The 19,912-nt window shown below is 32.5% G+C and overlaps 5 protein-coding genes across 7 annotated transcripts; 3 read left to right on the top strand and 2 right to left on the bottom strand.

Annotated features, from left to right (window-relative positions):
• Positions 1–95: 95 nt before the first annotated feature.
• Positions 96–1,899, top strand: LOC133036832 (uncharacterized). Its single transcript, XM_061113592.1, has 6 exons — positions 96–217; positions 250–286; positions 392–735; positions 833–959; positions 1,104–1,594; positions 1,698–1,899. Exons 1-6 carry the CDS (start codon positions 96–98, stop codon positions 1,897–1,899), a joined length of 1,323 nt encoding a protein of 440 aa, XP_060969575.1.
• Positions 1,900–2,052: 153 nt separating this feature from the next.
• LOC133036700 (uncharacterized) lies at positions 2,053–3,335 on the bottom strand. Its single transcript, XM_061113389.1, has 2 exons — positions 2,996–3,335; positions 2,053–2,900 (listed from the first exon to the last, which is right to left on the bottom strand). The coding sequence occupies exons 1-2, from the start codon at positions 3,305–3,307 to the stop codon at positions 2,472–2,474; spliced, it is 741 nt and encodes a 246-aa protein (XP_060969372.1). The 5' UTR covers positions 3,308–3,335; the 3' UTR covers positions 2,053–2,471.
• Positions 3,336–3,588: 253 nt separating this feature from the next.
• Positions 3,589–6,051, bottom strand: LOC133036702 (uncharacterized). Of its 2 annotated transcripts, none has more exons than XM_061113392.1 (3): positions 5,326–6,051; positions 5,097–5,141; positions 3,589–5,006 (listed from the first exon to the last, which is right to left on the bottom strand). In XM_061113392.1, exon 3 carries the CDS (start codon positions 4,818–4,820, stop codon positions 3,873–3,875), a length of 948 nt encoding a protein of 315 aa, XP_060969375.1. In that variant the 5' UTR covers positions 4,821–5,006; positions 5,097–5,141; positions 5,326–6,051; the 3' UTR covers positions 3,589–3,872. The 2 variants fall into 2 exon arrangements, with proteins under 2 accessions (XP_060969375.1, XP_060969374.1); XM_061113391.1 differs by having other exon boundaries at positions 3,589–5,141; positions 5,326–5,405; positions 5,585–6,051.
• Positions 6,052–6,174: 123 nt separating this feature from the next.
• On the top strand, positions 6,175–10,800 carry LOC115714926 (organic cation/carnitine transporter 7). Of its 2 annotated transcripts, XM_030643686.2 has the most exons (7): positions 6,175–6,347; positions 6,689–6,972; positions 7,355–7,592; positions 8,760–9,294; positions 9,424–9,626; positions 10,154–10,435; positions 10,538–10,800. In XM_030643686.2, exons 2-6 carry the CDS (start codon positions 6,698–6,700, stop codon positions 10,409–10,411), a joined length of 1,509 nt encoding a protein of 502 aa, XP_030499546.2. In that variant the 5' UTR covers positions 6,175–6,347; positions 6,689–6,697; the 3' UTR covers positions 10,412–10,435; positions 10,538–10,800. The 2 variants fall into 2 exon arrangements, with proteins under 2 accessions (XP_030499546.2, XP_030499544.2); XM_030643684.2 differs by having other exon boundaries at positions 10,154–10,800.
• A 1,604-nt stretch (positions 10,801–12,404) lies between these two features.
• Positions 12,405–13,868, top strand: LOC133036703 (uncharacterized). The gene is made up of 2 exons (XM_061113393.1): positions 12,405–12,980; positions 13,086–13,868. Exons 1-2 carry the CDS (start codon positions 12,720–12,722, stop codon positions 13,503–13,505), a joined length of 681 nt encoding a protein of 226 aa, XP_060969376.1. The 5' UTR covers positions 12,405–12,719; the 3' UTR covers positions 13,506–13,868.
• The last annotated feature ends 6,044 nt before the right edge of the window (positions 13,869–19,912 follow it).

Raw genomic sequence — 19,912 nt, 5'->3', positions numbered from 1 at the left:
GCATGATCCGGAAAATATTGATTCCGACTCCGAAGCGATGGTGGTGAGTTGGTTAAAGTTGGTGGGGATGCTGATGATGCTGACAAGGCTGTTACATGCCGTTCCTTCGCGATGTGAATCCATCTGAGGATGTTGGAGGGAGTGATAAAAATGTTAAGGATGTTGAGAAGCCGAAGGGCGATGAGTCTCGATTGAAGGGGGACGATTTCTTTGATGGGTTGAGCCAGCTTGTAATAGATGATGATCAAGTTGTGTTGGGCGCTTGGAGGCTGTTGCTAAAATCAATGTAAGTTTACTTTTAATTGTTTTCAAAAAAACTAGGTTTCTTTTTGGTTGCTCATTAGTTTCTAGTATGTTTTGCAACTGTTTTAATGCATTCTTTATTTTTTAGGTCCCCGCACCCAATCCAGATGTTGTTGGTGAAAAGTCAGATGCCCTTCATACTGATGAAGAAACTGAGGATACTGTCTCTGATACACCTCTGTTGGATAAGAGGAAGCGTGCTCCGGCCTTGAAATCTCCATTTGTTGATTTCGGGTCTGCTGATGTCGGGAGCACTCCAATGGAGCTTATGTCCTCAGGTTCTCAATCAGCTGGGGATGATAGGGATTTCAAAATGGTGACTTATGTGAAGGGCCTTTATGCTCTTAATGATGCTTTTGCTGATCCCGTATCTACCGAGATTGAGGCAAAATTTGACTCTTGGATTGGTGAAGGATTGCTTAAACATCCCAGGTGACTGTTTTTTATTAAATCTGTTTTTGTATTATTTTTTTTTCCAGTTTTATTCCTGTTTTAATGCTATTTTTTTGCTGTTTTTTTGTTGTTGTAGGCATTATAATTGTTATGAAGACGGCGCAAAGAAATTTACCCCGGGTTTTAGGCTAGGTGTTGATTATGTTGAGGATAAAACTTGGTTTTACCATTTGGCCACATGCGACATGTTTATGAACGACTCGGTAAAGTTTCCAATTTATATTGTACTTATGGTAGTTTGTTTTTAGTTGCTTTATAAATGTTTTTTAGTTTTGATACTACATTTCAGTTTTTTTACAGTTGTTAAACCTTTTCATTTGTGTTTCTGTGTTGTTTTTTTTTCTCAGCATATGAACACCATATTCTATTACCTTCGGAAAAAAGGTAAGTATTCTTCCGCTGTGACGTTGAATTTCGCAACTACTGATTGTCTTTTTGATGATTCCATCCAAGCATTGTACCACAAATTTAACAAGGCCAAGTCAATGAAGACTAAGATGTCACACATTCACGCTGCCCACCCAATTGCGCATTACATCCGAGGTATGCGCATTCCCTGTTCCAAGCCTTGGTATGAAGCCGATCACGTGCTTTTCATCATCAATTTAAGAAGGGAAAGTCATTGGGTTTTTGGGCGTCTTGACGTGAACGAAGGGACGTTGTTTCTGTACAATTCTTTGAGAACCGCGAAGATGAATGCCGCAGCTAGGAATGCGATGAGGGCTTATTCCGTGTTGCTGCCTTTGTTTTTCGATTTACTTGGGTTCTGGAAGAATAGAGCACAAGCTCCTGCCTCAGTTTCTGACCCTACAGCTCCATTCGGTAATCGTGGAGCTTAGTGGTCTTGCGTCTCGACGAAGAAGTGAGTGTTTCTTTTAAGTTTCTTTTATGTTGTTTTTTAGTTTCTAATCTGTTTATTTTTTCTCTATGTTTTTTAACAGTGATTGTGGAGCATATGTTGCTGCCTTTGCTGAATTCTTTATACACGGAAAGGATGTCCCTGCAGACTTTGACATCGAAGTTTATCGAACCCGACTTGCTTCACTTTTCTACTCGTACGGACAAAGGAAAATTGGCGAAAGTATTGACAGCGAGGATGAGAAGCAAACCAAGTCTTCTAAGGCATCTAAATTGAAGAAATAGGATCTTTTAATTTGGTGGCTCTATTCTGTTATTTGTTGAATCTATTTACTTGACAAGTTTTAGTGTTGTTGTTTCAATGTAGGTATTATATTTGATTTTATACTATGTAGCTGGTTTAAAACTTTTAGGATATTTGACATTCACTCCTTATAATATCTTTATTGTATAGGTTTGTATTTCCCAAAGTTGTGTGTTTTTTTAATTGTTCAAGTTCTTATATACGGTCGCACAACTATGGAGAAACTATTAACCAACTAAATACAAACTATGTTTTCATTTTTCCTAAATAGTGCTATGAATGTATATTTATTCTTCGTATTCCATTAACTCTTTTCCCTTATTCAAGTTATGTTTTATCAATTATTGACTGACTGCCTTTAAAACTGTAAAGAATAAGTCATTCCGGTACTTAATATTTTACAAAGGGTCGCAACTGTAACAAAACGATTTTGAAACTATTAAAAAACTGTTTCAAATTTCATAAAAATGTAATCCCATGTATTTAGAACATCACAGATCAACCTGTTTGAATTTGCACACAAAATTAAACAATTCAAATATTTCATATGTATCTATTTTATTGCTTGATTGTTGCATGTCTTTCGATTGTGTCCGTGTTGTCCACATTTGCCGCACCTGTTATGTTTTTTTGTATCCCATTCAGATAAAAACCTTCGTTTCCTTGGTCTTCCAGATCTTATTTTTTGGTTTGGTGGCAGAACAATGATATCTTTTATGTTTTGTGGCACATCCCAAGTTGTGTGATTGTGTACCGGATATGTTGAGCCGCTGTATGTTTCAAGCCATGTTCGCGTGGTGTAATAACCCGAACAGTAGTTGTAAACATTCAAGTTCATCTCTTTTATAACAGCAAGCGCATGAGCACACGGTAACTCATCAAGTTGGAATCTGTTGCAACTGCATGTTTTCTCCTTGAGGTTGATGACCCATGATCTGGTTAGTTCAATGACTTCGAACATGGTCTCGTTTATTGGTTTTACCTGCGGATTAAGTGTAAAACTGTTAATATGTATAACAACGAAAAACAAACTATAAAGAAACTAAAATGCAACTAAAATATTTAACATGTCATTACATTTTCTGTCAATGATTCCACAAAGTTGTCGACTAATTTCTTTTCTGCTGTAGGTGTTAAAAATGTTGTTGTTTTCTGTGCTTTTTTCCTGTTTGTGTATGTCCATTGTTGAATCAATGCTCTCAATGACTCCATCAGTGTTGTGATTGGTAGCTCTCTAGCTGCCAAGTTTGCTGCATTTAGAGATTCAGCAATGTTTGAAGTCATAGTTGAATACCTGTTGTTTTTGCAGTGGTATCTTGACCATTTGTGGTATCCAACTTGTTGTAAATATGGTCTTACACGGATGTCCAAGCTGTCCAACTCGCTCATATGGTATTCAAATTTCCTCTCTGTGTATGCTCTGTCTGCGACGAAGAATGGTTTATCCGGCTTGCTTGCATTCTTCTTGAAGGTTGCTTTTAGGTTGCTTAACGAATTGGTATACACAATAGCAATGTGTGATTTCTGGAAATACTTGACAAGCTGCCTTACTTATGCTCTCATGTCTATCTGAGATCAAGCACTGTTCCTCTCTAATCCCATATGTTTCTCTCACTTTTGTGAAAAACCATTGCCATGAGTTGTTGTTTTCCGAGATCCACAACGAAAAAGCTAGTGGAAAAATGTGCCCATTTGCATCCTGTGTACAAGCAGAGAGCAGTGTACCTCCATATGTTGATTTAAGGAAAGTTCCGTCAACAACTATTATAGGTTTGCATTTCTTCCATCCTTTTATTGATGCATCCAGTGCGACAAACAAGTACTTGAAGCTGTTGTCATCCTCTGTTTCCATGTGCACTATTGTTCCGGGATTAGTTTTTTGCAACATGTGCAAAAAACCGAGCAGCAACCTGTATGATTCATTGGCTTTTCCTCGTAATTCTTCTTGCGCGTGCTATTTGCTTCTCCAAGCTTTCATGTAGTTCATTCTGACCCCATACTTGTGTTTCATTTCTCCTCTGATGTCTTGTGGCGTTTGAGTTGTTTTTATGTTGGTGAACCGTGGCTTGATGTAGTTTCCAATCAATTTCGTTGTAGCTTGTCTCTTGTCGGCAAATCTGATGTTTAGATCACAAGTGTGTATCATCTTTCTGTCGTACTTTCGAATGATGAATGACTTTGTTGGCCCGTTTCTGGATGCTGTTAGTGCCCACTTGCATTTTGGATCCAAACAACAAATCTTGTATGTTCTTGCACATGATTTTTTAACTCTGAATTGGAAGTTGTTCCTAATTGCATAGAAACATAGCACACTCTGCAGTGTTTCTTTGTCTTTGTATATTTGTGCTTCTTCTATTTCTGGATGATGCGGATCTATGATTAGTAGTTCGTCATAATCTGTGATTTCTGGTTCCTTTTTTCTGTTGTTTTCCAGTTGCTCAACCATTTCCTCTGCCACAAGTTTTGCATAGTCCATGAAGTCAAAACTTTCTTCCCCAAATTCCAGTACTCTTGCTTCAATTATATGTTGTTGATTTGTTGAGTCTTCTGTTGCTGCTGCATTGTATTCGATTGGTTGGAAGGTGCTTCTATGTGTAATTAATGAATTGTCATTTCCAAAGAATGTTGCATCGATGGTTGTTGTTGGGTTGTTGATGACATTCACACACATTGGGTATGTTGTGAAGTCGGGGTCTTTCAGTTTGAGTTGTATGTAGAAATGCAGGCTTTGATCATCCTTTATCCTCAATGGTTGGTATCCTTCCTTCACTTGATATTTCAGTTGCAAAACAGTGTTTTCTTGGTTGCATTCCAGGGCATCTTTGAGTTTCTGTTGCAAATCTTCATAGTTACAATTGGCAGAAATGTAGTGTCCACTGGCTTCATAATTTTCATAATTCATTCGATTATCGAATTTTCCATTGTAGAAGACTAGGAATGGAATGTCTTTCCTTTCCTGTGTTTTTGCAATGGTTATTAGTCCGAGGCAACGAATTTTAAAACTGGTTTTATTATGTTATGAAATAGAGTACAAACTTACTTCTATCTCTGTTCCTTTGTTCAAGCATTGTATTTCCTGTCCTGATTCCTGATTTTGCCATTTTTTGGTTGTTAATAAACTACAAAGAAACGAGAATAAAACTATTAAGAAACTTCATTTAGATTTTGGGAAACTAACCATTTCTCAAACTGTTCTGTCCTCTATCTGTTCCACAATAAATACCTGCAAAAAACGTAATGAAACTATTATTAAATGATTATGCAACTGTAAACCAACTGAAAAACCACAATTATATCCCCAAAATTACATAGTTCTTACTCATTGTCATTTTTCATCATGTTTATTCGAATCAGATCGATTTACAACTATTATAAAACTAATTTGCTACCATTAACATACATCTTACCTTGTATATATGCTAGCTCTTGGTACTTGTCATATAACACTTCTTCATGATTTCTAAACCATTTTCAAACGATAATGCAACTGTAAGCCAACACAAAAAAAATTAAAAAAAAGTTATTAGTATCCCTTGGTTCCTTAATCAGAATCAGTTCTTGTTTATTGGTTTTACCATATGAATTGCCTGTTGCACACCATTGAATCAACCAGAATGCAACTAAAAATGCTGTGTATCATTGTTGAAAAAAAAATTCAGTTCATACCTTTTTTTTGGATTTGAGGGGGAGCTCCAGATCTGTTCAATACAGATTTACATTGCTTCAATCTGAATTTTCGACGATCGTTTGAGTGATGTTGCACTATAAAAACCGAAATCAAATGTTGAATTTCAGTTTCTCTACGGTTGTCCTGCTCTTTTTTTAAAAAAATTTATGTTTAGATCGTTGGATTTGATCGTTTCCTATTGAAATTCGACGGGATTTACAGCTGTTTTACGTTCGATCTGGTTTCATTATGGTTGCGTGGCCGACTGCATCGATGGAGCTTCATTCATCCTCTCCGTTTGTGACGTGCGGCTGAAGGTAAGGGCAAGTGGTATTTTTGTAATATTTTCCTTTTGGGCTGTACAAATGTTCATTGGGCCGGCCCACAGTATTGTTGTAATATTTTTCCCTTTTTAGAATATTCCTGTTTTTTTCCCTATTATTTATTTATGCTATAAAAAAAAACTCATATAAATTTATAATTTCTACTATATACTACAAACGTAATTTCCGCTTCAATTTCTCTGTCCATAATATTGATAATACGACATGTCGTTTATTCATTTGAAATTTAAATAACAAGTCAAACCAAAATTTCATAGGAGCAAAAAAGAGAACACAAAAGCTGGATTTGTCGGTTGAGAAGACAACTGTGAAGAGAGCGGGAAAGCGAACGACTTCTATCTCAAAGGACACACCAAAATCACCATTGACAGGGACCCTGCAACCTCAAGAACGCGGAGACCGCCATACCAATTCCAAGGTTCCTTTTTTTTTTTTTCTTCTTTAAAATTACTATTTCTGGTCAAAATAGCCGGTCAATATCAATATCTTTAATTTTTTGTAGATTGGATCATTTGACTTATCAGTTTGTTTCATTCTGTGATTTTTGGATCTGAGTATAAATCATCTTTTCCCATTGTAATGTTCTTGTTCATATTCAGATTTACATTTCCATGTGTTTATTTTTTCTTTGAAATTTCGAATTTATGGATTGGTTGGTAGTGTTATTGTGAACAAGGTTATATAGAGATCGTTTTATGATTGTACATTTCAACAAAAAAAAAAAAACACAAATTAAAAGCTCGTTGTTGCTCTTCTCAGTTTCCATAGATGCCACCAGAAGATGGCAGCAAAACCTTTACTGTGGATGAGGCCCTTCTGGTCATGGGGTTCGGAAACTTCCATGTTCTTGTGCTCTGTTACGCGGGCATGGCTTGGATTTCTGAGGCAATGGAGATGATGCTGCTTTCTTTTGTTGGGCCAGCTCTTCGATCAGCATGGGGTATCTCATCTCATCAACAAAGCCTTATAACTAGTGTTGTTTTTGGTGGCATGCTCGTCGGAGCTTATTCGTGGGGCATTGTTTCGGACAAATATGGAAGGAGGTGGGTCTTCTGTTTGTTTTGCCAATATCAGTACTTTCATTTAAAGGAAATATATTCTAAGATGATCAATTGCCATTTCTTTTTTTTATTGAGAAAGTTAACAGCTGATGCAACTTTTACTTTGAATATTTAAAGTATATGCAGTATTCATATAACAGTAATAGTGTCATCTGTATAACTGGAATTTCATTTCATTTTGACTAGGGTTGTTTTTATTTTCGACATTTGAACTCAAACCAGTGCAAACTCTTTTAACAAGCTATGAGCCTATGATAATTCATATAACAGTAGAGCTAGAGCTTATTCTGAGTTTTAAGACCTCTCCCCTTATCTTAATTTTTCATGCCCTTCTTTCAATTTACTAAACATTTTATTCCTTCAGGAAAGGATTCCTCATGACAGCTATGGTTACTGCCGGTGCTGGATTTATGAGTGCACTTGCTCCCAATTATTTAACATTGCTTATTTTTCGTTGTTTGGTTGGTGTTGGGTTGGGAGGTGGTCCTGTACTCTCATCTTGGTTTCTGGAGTTCATTCCTGCTCCTAACAGAGGTACTTGGATGGTTATTTTTTCAGCTTTTTGGACTCTTGGAACAATTTTTGAGGCTTCAATTGCATGGGTATGCTTCTGATTACTTTATTGTTCTTGGTGATGGTTATGCATCTGTTTACCTAATCCTAATATCTCAAGTGTCAACTGTTATTTTAAATTAATGTTCTAGTTGTAAAGGAACTTCAGCCTTTATGCTGAACAGATTAGAAGATTGTGTTAATAGGGCAGCAGTATGACTTAAGACGGGGATTTGACTGACATTATAGGGTTGCAGAAAATGCTTTGGTTCTTATTCTTTCTTAGACTTTGATGTTTAACTTCAGATTGGAATAACCCTCTCAATTATTTTACGAATTTTATGCATTCAGAAGCATTGTTTTTCGCCAGTCCATTGTTGTGTGTCAAATTTTAACATTTTAGAGAAGGGATGTGTTGTCATTTCAATATGTCTCTATGCTTTTGGTATGCATTTCATTAAGATTTGATGCTTTTAGAATTGTTTTTATTGATATGATGGGTCAACAGAATAGGGTTGTTGAGGGTGCATTTGAGGATTATGATTTTCTTTAGGACAGAATTAAGTATGTAGAGAAATTTAAGGTGTATGGTGTGTGTTCTGTTCATGTTTTTAGTTTTTCTTTTCATCTAAGCTTCGTTTGTGGGTATTTTTGTTGTAGCAATTTGTTCACTAAGGTTCTTGTAACCACAGTTTTTCTCTGCCACAAGTGAGGCTTTTAATATATAATGGGGGGAGGTCGGTCTAAGACAAGTGGCCTCTTTCTCCTATTCAGAAAACAAAATTATGTGTTACATTTTTAGTTCCTTATTCACAAAATTTAATTAGATTGGTCGCCTTTGTTCAAGGTCCTTTTACCTTCATTCCATCTACTCTCTTCTTATTCTATTGTTCATTATATTAACTTGATGTTTTCTTTTTAAACTAACTTTCTCATATAGCCATATATTATACTCTAAATACTTGTTAATGTTTTACTACATGAATATGAATCATCGTACCAAAATATATGAGCACAAAAATTTGAAATTGAATTGCTATTAAATGGAGAGTGTTGGAGTCTTTGTTTTGTCATTCCATTAAATTTACCAGATATGCAACCAAAATCATTTCAGTTGCAAGTAAATTAGTCAATTTCAACAAGTCTTTTACCTCACATATGTGATAATAAATACACTTGATTTGCATCTTGATCTTGAAATGTTGTGTGGTTTACAGTTTGTCATGCCAACACTGGGTTGGAGGTGGCTTCTTGCAATATCTTCGATACCGTCGTCCCTTCTCCTTCTATTCTATTGGGATGCACCTGAGTCACCTCGATTTTTATGCTCGAAAGGAAGAACGGCTGAAGCACTCAATGTTTTGGAAAAAATAGCAAGAATGAACAAAGCCAAGCTCCCTCCTGGTATTCTTGTATCTGATCACCAAATTGAGCTACAGGAAAAGAATACTCCATCAGAAGAAGAAGATAGACGTTTACTGCCATCTGTGGGGGGTGAAAGCACAATTTCTAAGACAACAGATACTAAGACGGGGGCATTTTCATCACTATTAGTGCTTCTTTCCCCCAAATTAATTAGGTCTACCTTGCTTCTATGGTTTGTATTTTTTGGAAATGCTTTTTCATATTACGGCCTCGTGCTGTTGACATCTGAGTTGAATAATGGGCATAGTAAATGTTACCAAAGCAATTTGCAATCATCAAAGTCACAGGATGTCAACTACAGAGATATTTTCATCACTAGTTTTGCAGGTACTGCCACTTAATTACCATTTTTTCCTTTCTTTCTACTAACAGTCATGATCATTGAATTATGCAAAAGAAAATGTTTACCAACTGCTACAAAATTGTTAAGTAATATTTGCATTTAATTCCATGAAGAATTGCCTGGACTTCTCATAGCTGCCTTCACAGTAGATAGACTGGGCCGTAAACGTTCAATGTCAACCATGTTTTTTGTGTGTTGCGTATTTCTTTTTCCTTTGGTTATCCATCAGCCGCAGAATCTGACTACAGCCCTTTTGTTTGGAGCTCGCACATGTATCACAGCAACCTTTACAATTGTCTATATATATGCTCCAGAGGTAAATTATGAATTTCTTATATGGGATCTTAGTCTATTAATATCATGATGTTTCTTCAATTTCTCATAAGATGAAAATATGAGAAACTGGCTACTCCATGCTTTTCCTTTTTACTCTTATTCAATTCTTTTGCCTTTGTCATACATACCATTATACAACTTTGATCTAACATGGGAATCCTTATATTAAAGCTCTATTAAACACTCAAACTCAGCAGGAAAGGGACATTGTTTTGAACTTGCTATTCTTTTCTCTATGTTTAGTCTGTCCTTAACTTCGATTTTGTTAAGTTCATACAATATTTGTGATTGAGAAATAACTATAGTATTTGGCTTCTCAGTTTTAATTTTTGATCCTTTCAAAGCTGCTTAGCTTTACTCCCATTGTGTGCTCTGTTGACACAAAAATATATAAAATGTTTCAAAGTTGCTTTGCTTTGCCCCTTGTTCACTACGATTACTTCGATTTTGTTAAGTTCATACAAATACTAACTCTCTTCGCTGTTTTTATAATAATTTGAACTGTAGATATACCCAACCTCAGTCAGAACATCAGGTGTTGGACTCGCGAGCTCAGTAGGAAGAATTGGTGGAATGACATGTCCCCTTGTTGCAATAGGATTAATACACGGATGCCATCAAACTGAGGCGGTTATTCTTTTTGAGATTGTAGTTTTTCTTTCAGGGATCAGTGTACTGCTCTTCCCATTTGAAACCAAGGGTCGCGAATTGAGCGATCATGTCCATGTAGCTACCTTGAATCAATTAGAATCATCAGTAGTATGAACACTCACTCACTTCAGTTAACAGGTACGGGGTAGCCCTCCTCTTCTTTATAGTGTCATAATTTTGCTGAGATTATATATGTATAAATATATAATATATATATATATATTTATATAAACTACACAGAGAGAGAGAGACTAGGCTCCACCCTTCTCATAGTCATGCTTACCAGTTAAGGACACTAAAGCTCCACAGTTTTCAACTATAGAGTACTTGTAATAGAGTATATGGATAGATTACTTGTCTACTAAAGAAACAACTTGGTGTGCTTATTAAGCAGCACCATAAAATACATTACATACTGCACCAGAAAGTAAAGAATACATTGTTTTAAGAGCTCATTTGAAATCAGAATAATAATAATAATTTAACATATTCTGTTTTGTGCCCTTTTCTACAGTATTGTTTGACATGTATGTTTTTTTTTTGCTTAACTTGACATGTATATTTCAATAATCAGTTTCAACTATATTAAAATATAAATTATTTTAATTAATTTCATGTCAAGCATTCAAATTAGAGAATGTAAAAAAGAGTTTTAAATATAATGTTTGTTAACACTAGAATGATTAAAATACTTTGAAGTAATTAGAAGGCCTTTTCTAAGCTACTAAGGCTAGCTTAGTGGTGAGGGAAAGATGGGAAAAAGGGAGAGGTAATGGGTTCAAACCCAAGATCTTTAAGCTTTTCAGCTATTAATTGATTGTAAAATTCTATTACGCTACACTAAAAAAAACAAGAGTGGAAAGTCTTTTTTTTTTTTTTTAAAAAAAAAAAATTATATTTATTTCATTAGCACGCTAATGTAAATAGAATAATTTAATCAATTTGTAGTATTTCAATTAGTATTTTGCTTACAACATAACATAATAATGAACAGTAATTTGCGATATAAATATTTAAGTTTAACTTTCGATTGCAAATAAATACTTAAGTTTAACTTTTAACGGTAATAATACCTAAGTTATATTTCTGAAACTCTGGAGGTACCTAACCATTAAATGTTAAGTCATTATCCTTGTGTCATTTTTTTATCGGTATATTTGAATTATTTTTTTAAAAAAAATAAAAATTTAATAACATAGACCAATTAGGGATTGCCATGTGGCAATTTACTTAACGCTTAATAGTTAGGTACTTACATAATTTCTAGAATTATGACTTACGTATTATTATCGTCAAAAATTAAATTTAAATATTTATTTGTAACTGAGAGTTAAACTTAAGTATTTATGCTGCAAATTATTCAATAAAAAATTATTTTGAGCCCGTAATTCAATTAATTTTAACTTTTTCCATTAAAAATAAAACAAAATTATATCTTCCAATAAGGAGTGAGTTGATGAACCTTTGACCTTATGAAATACAGCTAAGCATGAATGAAAACAAATGAATTAAAGTAATTTTTATAGGTGCTCTTTGGTAACACTTTTGTTTTCTATTTTTTTAATCACAAAATGAAAGTAATTTTTTTTTTTAAAAAAAAAATTATTTTTGAAAAACAAAAATGCGCTTTGTAACCATTTTTGTTTTTTAATTTTAAAAACAAAAAACAAAAGTGTGTTCTGTAAAGTTTATTTTTATTTTTATTTTTTGATTTTATTTACATCGGGTCTAGGTCCGGGGTCAGATTCGGGTTCAAGTCAGAGGCCATGTTCAGCGCCAGGGCCGTGGGGGGATTTAGGTCTGGGTCTGATCGAAGTCTAAAATATTGATTAAGAAAAAAAAATTGTTTAAAAAAATATTGAAAATGTTTTGTTTTTGTTTTTAAAATTTTGATTCTTAATTAAAAAATTGAAGAGTAAAAACAGTTTTATAGAATATATTTTTGAAAAATATTTGCACTTTTTTAATTTTAAAAACAGAAAAATGATTAAAAAAGTATTACCAAACGCCACCATAGCTTTTGCCAATTTCAATACAATTTCGATAAGTGAATGTTTATGTCTTTTAAATACTTGCCAACTACTTTTTATTTTTTATTTATTTTTGGAAGTACTTTTATTGACTTTTTTTTTTTAATGAAATGTCAATGTCATTGAATTCATAGTATTCTGAATACAAAAGGGTTTTTAACTCAGCCTAAACATTTTGCTCAAAATGCTACAACTAGAGAGAAGTCAAGCGTGCCTAGCAACATCGTGAGCAACTCGATTTGTTGATAGTCTAATAAAATGTAAATTCACATCATGTAGAAAATACAATAAAGATTGACAATCTTGAATAATCAAGCTAAAAGTAGAAGACTTCGCTTGATTACTTTGAATTGCTGGACAGAAAGTAAGCTATCAGTTTCAAGCTCTATATTATGCCAGTTCTTGCTTTTAATCCAATTAAGAGCTTCTTTGATCCTCAGAGCTTCCACAACCTCAGCAGAGTAAACACCATCATGATAGCCCGTTTTAGCTTCAATAAGCTTACCTCAATTGTCTCTTGCAACTATACCAAAGCCATACGAGCTCTCTTGATGAAAAAGTACAGCATCAACATTAATCTTGATGTGATTCATATATGGTTTAGTCCAAACTCAGACCTATCACCACTATTTTCAAATGATTGTGATAAAAAGGTAATTTTATCCTGAGCGTTTCTCTAATGATCAAGAGTAATAGAAGCTGAAGCTAAAACATCATTAATGGTAGAATTTTGTTTATTCCAAACAACATGTTTTCAGGCTTTCAAAACCATCAAACACAACATAGCTGCCCGACAAACCTGTTCTGCATCAGAAGTGTCCTACAAAACCTCAAACCAGGTGCCAAAGGAGGAAGATGAAGCTGTGTTTAGAGGCGTACCAAAAACAAACCAACAAGATTTGGCAAGACCACAAGTGAGCAGTGCATGGAGTACGATTTCAGCATGGGAATCGCACATGAGACATATAGCTGAGATTTGCACATGTTTTGTAACAAGGTTAACACACGTGGGAAGAGATCCAGAGATGGCATGTCACAAGAAATTTGTCACTTTGGGTGGAATCTTCAAGTGCCATAATTTATGCCAAAAACTGTTGGATATTTATTTTACCAGGATCTTAGATCTACTCACAAGTATGTTGTTTAACACCCTAAATATGAACTTTCTAAAACGATAATTAAACACATATAAAGTTAAAAAAACCTTACATTGGTAGCAGCGAAATAATATCTCCTTCCACTCATATCTCTAACCCTTGTATCCTTTCTGTCGCAGAGTATTATCAAGATCTGAGCCCGAATGTCCTTCTCTTTGTGTGTGATCCTTCACGTCTTCCAATCTATGATTGAGGTACCACTTACTGTGTGTGGGCACTACTCTATCACTAAGGGTTCGAAATTGTGAAGAGGAACAGAGAGAGAGATAGAGTCGGCTATAGAGAGAGAAAGTGGAAGGCTCAGTTTTTCTGAAAAAAGCAATCTTAAGAAAACTTGTTGAGAACTTGAAAAACTTGTTTTGAAAACTTGTTGTTTGACTGAGCCATCACTTTCTATTTATAGGTAACTACTAGGTTAAGGTTAGTAATTATTTGACATTAAAATAATGAAAATATTAATTGGAAAACCTCACCCAAGTGGCCGGCCATAGGTGTTAATGGGCCTTACTTGGATTTTGTAGTTTTCACAATTTTTATTTCTATTTTTTCAAAAACGCCAATTTTCCAATTCTAACCATTTAAATGCCAAAACTAATTATTTAATAACTAAAATAGATTATTAAATAATATTGTCATTTAATATAATTATTAATTAGACATATAGAGTCTCTTAATTAATAAATAAACCTAGAATCTCTTTTCTTTACAATTTCACCCCTGCTTAGTGAAAATTCACAAATTAGACATAGTCTAACTTTAGAATTATAATTGATTAATTACAAATCAATTATTGAGTCTTACAAGCAGTATGGTCTCAACTAGAATGGGGACCATGGATCTATATGCTGAGCTTCCAATAAGTGAACCGAATTTACTAAGTAAATCCCTACTTATTAATTCCTCGTTGAATCCACTCTTAGAACTTAGAATTGCACTCTCAGACTTATATAGAGCACTCTATATGTTTCACGATATAGGTATGCTATCTCATTTAACCATTGTTATAATCTTAATGTGATCAAAGATCCTCTATATAGATGATTTACATCGAGATGGGATAAATTGACCGTTTTCACCCCTCAATGTATTTGGCCCCTTAAAACACTTAGATACCTGTAAATGATGTTTCAGTGATCTATGAATTAGTCACTGAAACAAGAGCTCATCCATTTACTTCTATTTAGCTAAGCTCGAAGGGAATTATCACTTGACTTTTATACACCAATAGAAGCTATAGATTCCATATTTATGTTCAGCGCTCCCACTCAATCATACTATCATGTTCCCAAAATATACGTATTACCCTGACCCAAAAGTAGGCTTAACTAATAAATCAAAGAACATGAATAGCACTCCTGAGTTAAGCCTAAGCATATCAGGATTTAGATTCTTTTAATCTAGGATCAATTACTGATATTGACTTAGAAAGATACAACGGTAAGTTTATAATATCTTAACTAAGTTCAATATCGATCTAGTCCAATGTATACTCTATACATTCGAAACTAGTATACTTTACCAATGTCCTGGAAAGAACATAACACTTACTCTAAGTGTAAGTACACATCATCGCTGATTATCACATCAGTGTAAATCCAAAACACTGATGAAACAGGGACTTAGTCTTTTGAATCATACAATCACTATCACATTCTAATGTGTTGACAATATTGTAATTGTAAATAAATATATGTTCTGGACTTAACAGATTTTGTGCATATATTAAAACATATTAAACCATAAGCATGTAAAATTCATGCAAACATAAATCACTTCAAATTTCTTATATTGATAACTAATCAGATTGTAATGGGTTTTATTTAGGGCACAAAACCCAACAAACTCCCGCTTGCACTAACATAAAACAAACTGTGCATTTTAATCAATCTGTTGTCTTGATCTTCAGATCAAGTGTAGTATATTTGAATCCACCCAAACTTCTGGAAAACAAGTTCATAAATACATTTATGAAACATCCTTTACTATATGCTTTACTCATCAAGGAATACTGAAATCGTTACTGTTTTTAAAGTACATCTGAATAAACAGAAGACATATCTCTCATATTTTAAAATATGGAATTGAGATAATACAGTGTAGAATTTTCTTCAGTAAAATAACTTTCTGATAATTTCGAATTTACAAAGTTATGAATCTTCTCTGGTAGAGCTTGATTATTAAAGAATAACTCCTCCACCCCCAGAGTAACCATGATCTCAAAATCTTGAATGAGTTGGGGTGGATATAAGGATAACTGATATACAGTTTCTTAAGATCTAACATATAGATCACTTTCATAAATCTTTCTTGAGTATCTCCTAACGTTCCTTATTTGATTACATCTCAGATAGCTCCCACTCAATAGTAGATGTCTGGTTAAATAATACTTTTAACCTCTTATTGTTTGGAGGGATATCTAGTTGTGACTTATTGTATTAGTCTGAAACTTTAAGTTTCTTTTAAGACTAAATCATCAACATAGCAGACTAGTATTTGAAGTGAAAAATACTTGCTAAAGATTAAGTAATCAAATTAAGATACCATAAAATGTTATGAGGATTAAGAATCTTGGCTCAAGTCATTCGAATAGACTATGCAAGAATTCTTTTATCTTATTCTCATAATTCTGATAAGTTATTTCTATCCACATGAATGGTTAGATTTGTTTTTCAGTAGTGTTCTTAAGTTCCTATCACAAGTGTCAACCAAATAAAGATGGGTAAGGAATTTTAAAATTCTCCCACTCAATTAAGGTAGTGTGAAACATTATCAAAGAATTTTATTGGTATCATTATTTACTACAAGAGTAAAACTAAACTAGAACATATAATCAAGATCAAGGATTTATACTGATAATAGCTAATTTATTATATTACTTCCATGTTTAAAGAAAATATGTGTTACATAAGGTAGTGTGGATTAAAATCCACCCCTAAATATATAGAGATTATGATCCACCCCTAAAGGTTATAAAGATCATGATTCTCTAAGTGTTATAGAGATAATGTGGAGTTGAATACAATCCAGAGTTCATTAGATATAAAAGATCGTTGAACTGCATAGTTTTCTTAACTTTTCTCCACCCCTATCAGATCAAAAGATCCTTTTATTAAACAAATTCTCAATAATTGTATTAGAATTAACAATTATTTATAAACATAGAAATAATTTCTAGTGTTTATGTAATATAACTCTATGAAGAGTTGTAAATATTATAGAATTTGTACCAATAATAAAAACACTTACACATACAAACATATAAATATAATTGGTAATTGTGGTGTAAGATAAAGTAAATGAAACTCAATCTCATAAATTGTAATTTATTTGTAAAAGAAAATAAAATATTATTAATAAAAAAAATGTATTGCAACATTATGAGAAAAACAGGGATAAAAATCCCAAACTAAAATTCGAAATCCAAATTATTTTTAAACTAAAACAATTAATTCAAAAAATAAATAAATAAATGAGCTTCATCTTTATCTTGGAGGATCTTCATCCCTTTTCCAGCTTTGCGATCCAACTCACTAAGATAGCATCTGAGTTCAAGTAGCTTGGGCTATAATAAGAAAAAAAACAAATAAACAAAGTTAGTCCAGAATCAATAATCTAATTGGATAATAATTCACTAAAACTCATCAAGTTTATAGAAAGAAATACCTTGTTTCTTTGCAAGAAGTTTAGGACATTGGGGTTTCCAATGGCCTTTCTCATTGCAGTAGAAACACTTTCCTTTTAGTGCATCACCAGTAGCAGCAGCCTTTTTATTTTGAACTGTTTTCACAGCTTTGGCTCGCTTCTTGGTATTTTTCCACTTTTTCTTTGATTTGGGTCTTGAAGTAGAGGCTACATGTGCCTCAAGTTTAACCGTCCCATTACCCTTTCCAGAATTGTGAGGTTTACCCCCTTTCTTCTTGGGTCCTCCAATCAAATTTTCATATGTCTGAAGGTCATTGACTAACTCATGAAAGTCTATGTCCTTTTTATTCATGATATAATTTGATGTATAGGGCGATAAAACTGGAGTCAGACTATTCAAGATAAGGCTTACTTGAGTAGTGTGATCCATTTCAGCACCATGATCCTGGGCTTCTTGGAAATAACTTGCCATTAGGAGAACATGATCACGCACATTCTGATGGGGTTCCATTCGTGCATTGATGAACTTCTTAGTCGCGTCAAAGAGAGACTGAATAGATGCCATACCGAATAGCTTAGTTAACTTCGTCATAATTTCTGCAGCCGTGTCGGTTTTTGCAAACCTTGTTTTAAGGGTGTCAACCATGCTGGAAAGCATGAAGTATCGAGCTTTATTGTTAGCATTCTGCCAACGCTCGGACTTCTCTTTAACAGCTTTGGTTGCATTATCACCTGGCTGTTTAGGAGACGGCTCAGTTAACACAAACAAGGCACTTTCTCCTATGAGAGCAATATTAATGTTCTCATTCCATTTTGGAAAGTTAGATCCATTTAGCTTATTTTCAGTCAAGAGTGATAACATGGGATTCGACATGGCTATACAGGATACTACAAAATAATAAATATAAATCAATAATAGTTTAACACAAAATCCAATTCAGAAATTATAAGCACATAGCAAGTAGAAATAATAAGAAAAAATACTAAAAAATACAATCCTAAATAATTTCCAAGGTTTTCAACAAACTGATATCAGTGTCCCGTTTAGGCGAGAGTTAAAGCTACCATCCATTGAATAGAGTTGTCAGCTCATCTAAAATAATTAATATTCTAGCAACCTTTTATTCGATCAAGATTGGAATCCAGCGTTGTCCCGTTTAGGCGAGAGTCAAGGCTATTGTATCTTATGAGCTTCTACCATTGTTTCATATTTTGTAAGTCAAATACAGTCGCAACCATTTGGGTGATCAATACCACATAAAACACTTACAAAGCTACTTATCTTTCGAGATTAAACAGTGCTAACTTGCTAATGAACGTTCCTCCATTAGGGAGGATTACTCACTAAAACAAAAGCTATGTAAAACCAACAATGGAGATCGAATATCTTAATAATAATAAATCTCATTATTTAAAATGTATTTTCTTTATTATTTATAATATAATATATTCATTTAATATCAAATTTAGAATAAAATCTAAATAGAATTTAATTTAATATTTATAAAATTATACCTAGATGGTTATGAAAATAAATTTAATTATTTCCATCTTAGTATTAATTTTCCAATAAATATTAAGAAAATTATTTAATTTAAGTTGTATTAATTTAAATTAATTGCAACTCAAATTTAAATTTTCATAAGAATGTATTTATTGTATTTTGAAAAAAAAATATATAATACTATAATATTTTCGAAATACTTAAATAATAATTACTTAGAAAAAATACTTCAAGCAAAAATATCACCTATCTAGATTTTCTTTTTGACTAATTAATTCAATTTCTAATAATATATATTTTAATTCATTTATTTTAAATTAATCATTAAATGAAAAAATCATTGATTTAAGTTGGTTCAAAATTAATTAAAATAATTAATTCACAACTTAATCTATTTTTCAAGATAAATTCAAAATCATCTTGCATAATTAAATGCAATTTCGAAATTGATTAATAAAATAAAGAAAATATATTTTGAAAATTATTTAAATTTAAGTTGAAAAAATAAATTTCAACTTAAAATAATTTTCTATTTAATTAAGTGTCATGAAAAAAAAAATATTTAAGTATCATGATGAAAATCAACTTAGATATTTAATTTTTTTTCAATTTAATTAAATGTATTAAATTCAAGAAATAAATAATTAAGTGTAGAGAATGCTTAATTATTAATCTCTAGTTTAATACTAGGAAAAATAATCTTAACTTAAATTGTACCAAAATTAATTATTTAAATAATTAATTTCACAATGTATAATATTTTCCTATTTAATATTAGAAATAATAAGGAGTCTAGAAATAACTATCTAGAAAATATCTTATTTCAACTAAGTATCTTTTAAAAAAAAATTTGAAAAATATCTAATTTAAGTTGTTATAGAAAAAATCTAGAACTTAAATATTTTTAAATTTAAATTTAATTAAATATTAAAAATTAAGTTGCAACCACTTAATTTGAAAAATATTCCATTTTAAGTTTAAAACTAACTTAAAAAATATCTCAAGAATATTCAATAACTAATTCCTAGAATTCCTCAACTTAATTTTAAATTCAAAAAATATTCAAATTTAAGTTAGATAAGAAAAATCAGTTAAAATAACTAATTTATAACTTAAAAGGGAATATTTAATAAATAAGTTTCAGAAAGAATCTAGTTAGTTAAAAAAAATTTTTATTTAATTAAATACAAGAAAAATACAAATAGTTTGTTTAGAAATAATATCTAAAACTAAGAGTGTTTTTCTTAAAATTAACTTTAAAATATTAAAATGAAAATAAATT

This window comes from Cannabis sativa, chromosome 4 (assembly GCF_029168945.1).
Source record: "Cannabis sativa cultivar Pink pepper isolate KNU-18-1 chromosome 4, ASM2916894v1, whole genome shotgun sequence".
NCBI classification, from domain to species: domain Eukaryota; kingdom Viridiplantae; phylum Streptophyta; class Magnoliopsida; order Rosales; family Cannabaceae; genus Cannabis; species Cannabis sativa.
Note: the sequence above shows the minus strand (reverse complement) of the source record. Positions and strands in the feature narration are given on the sequence as shown.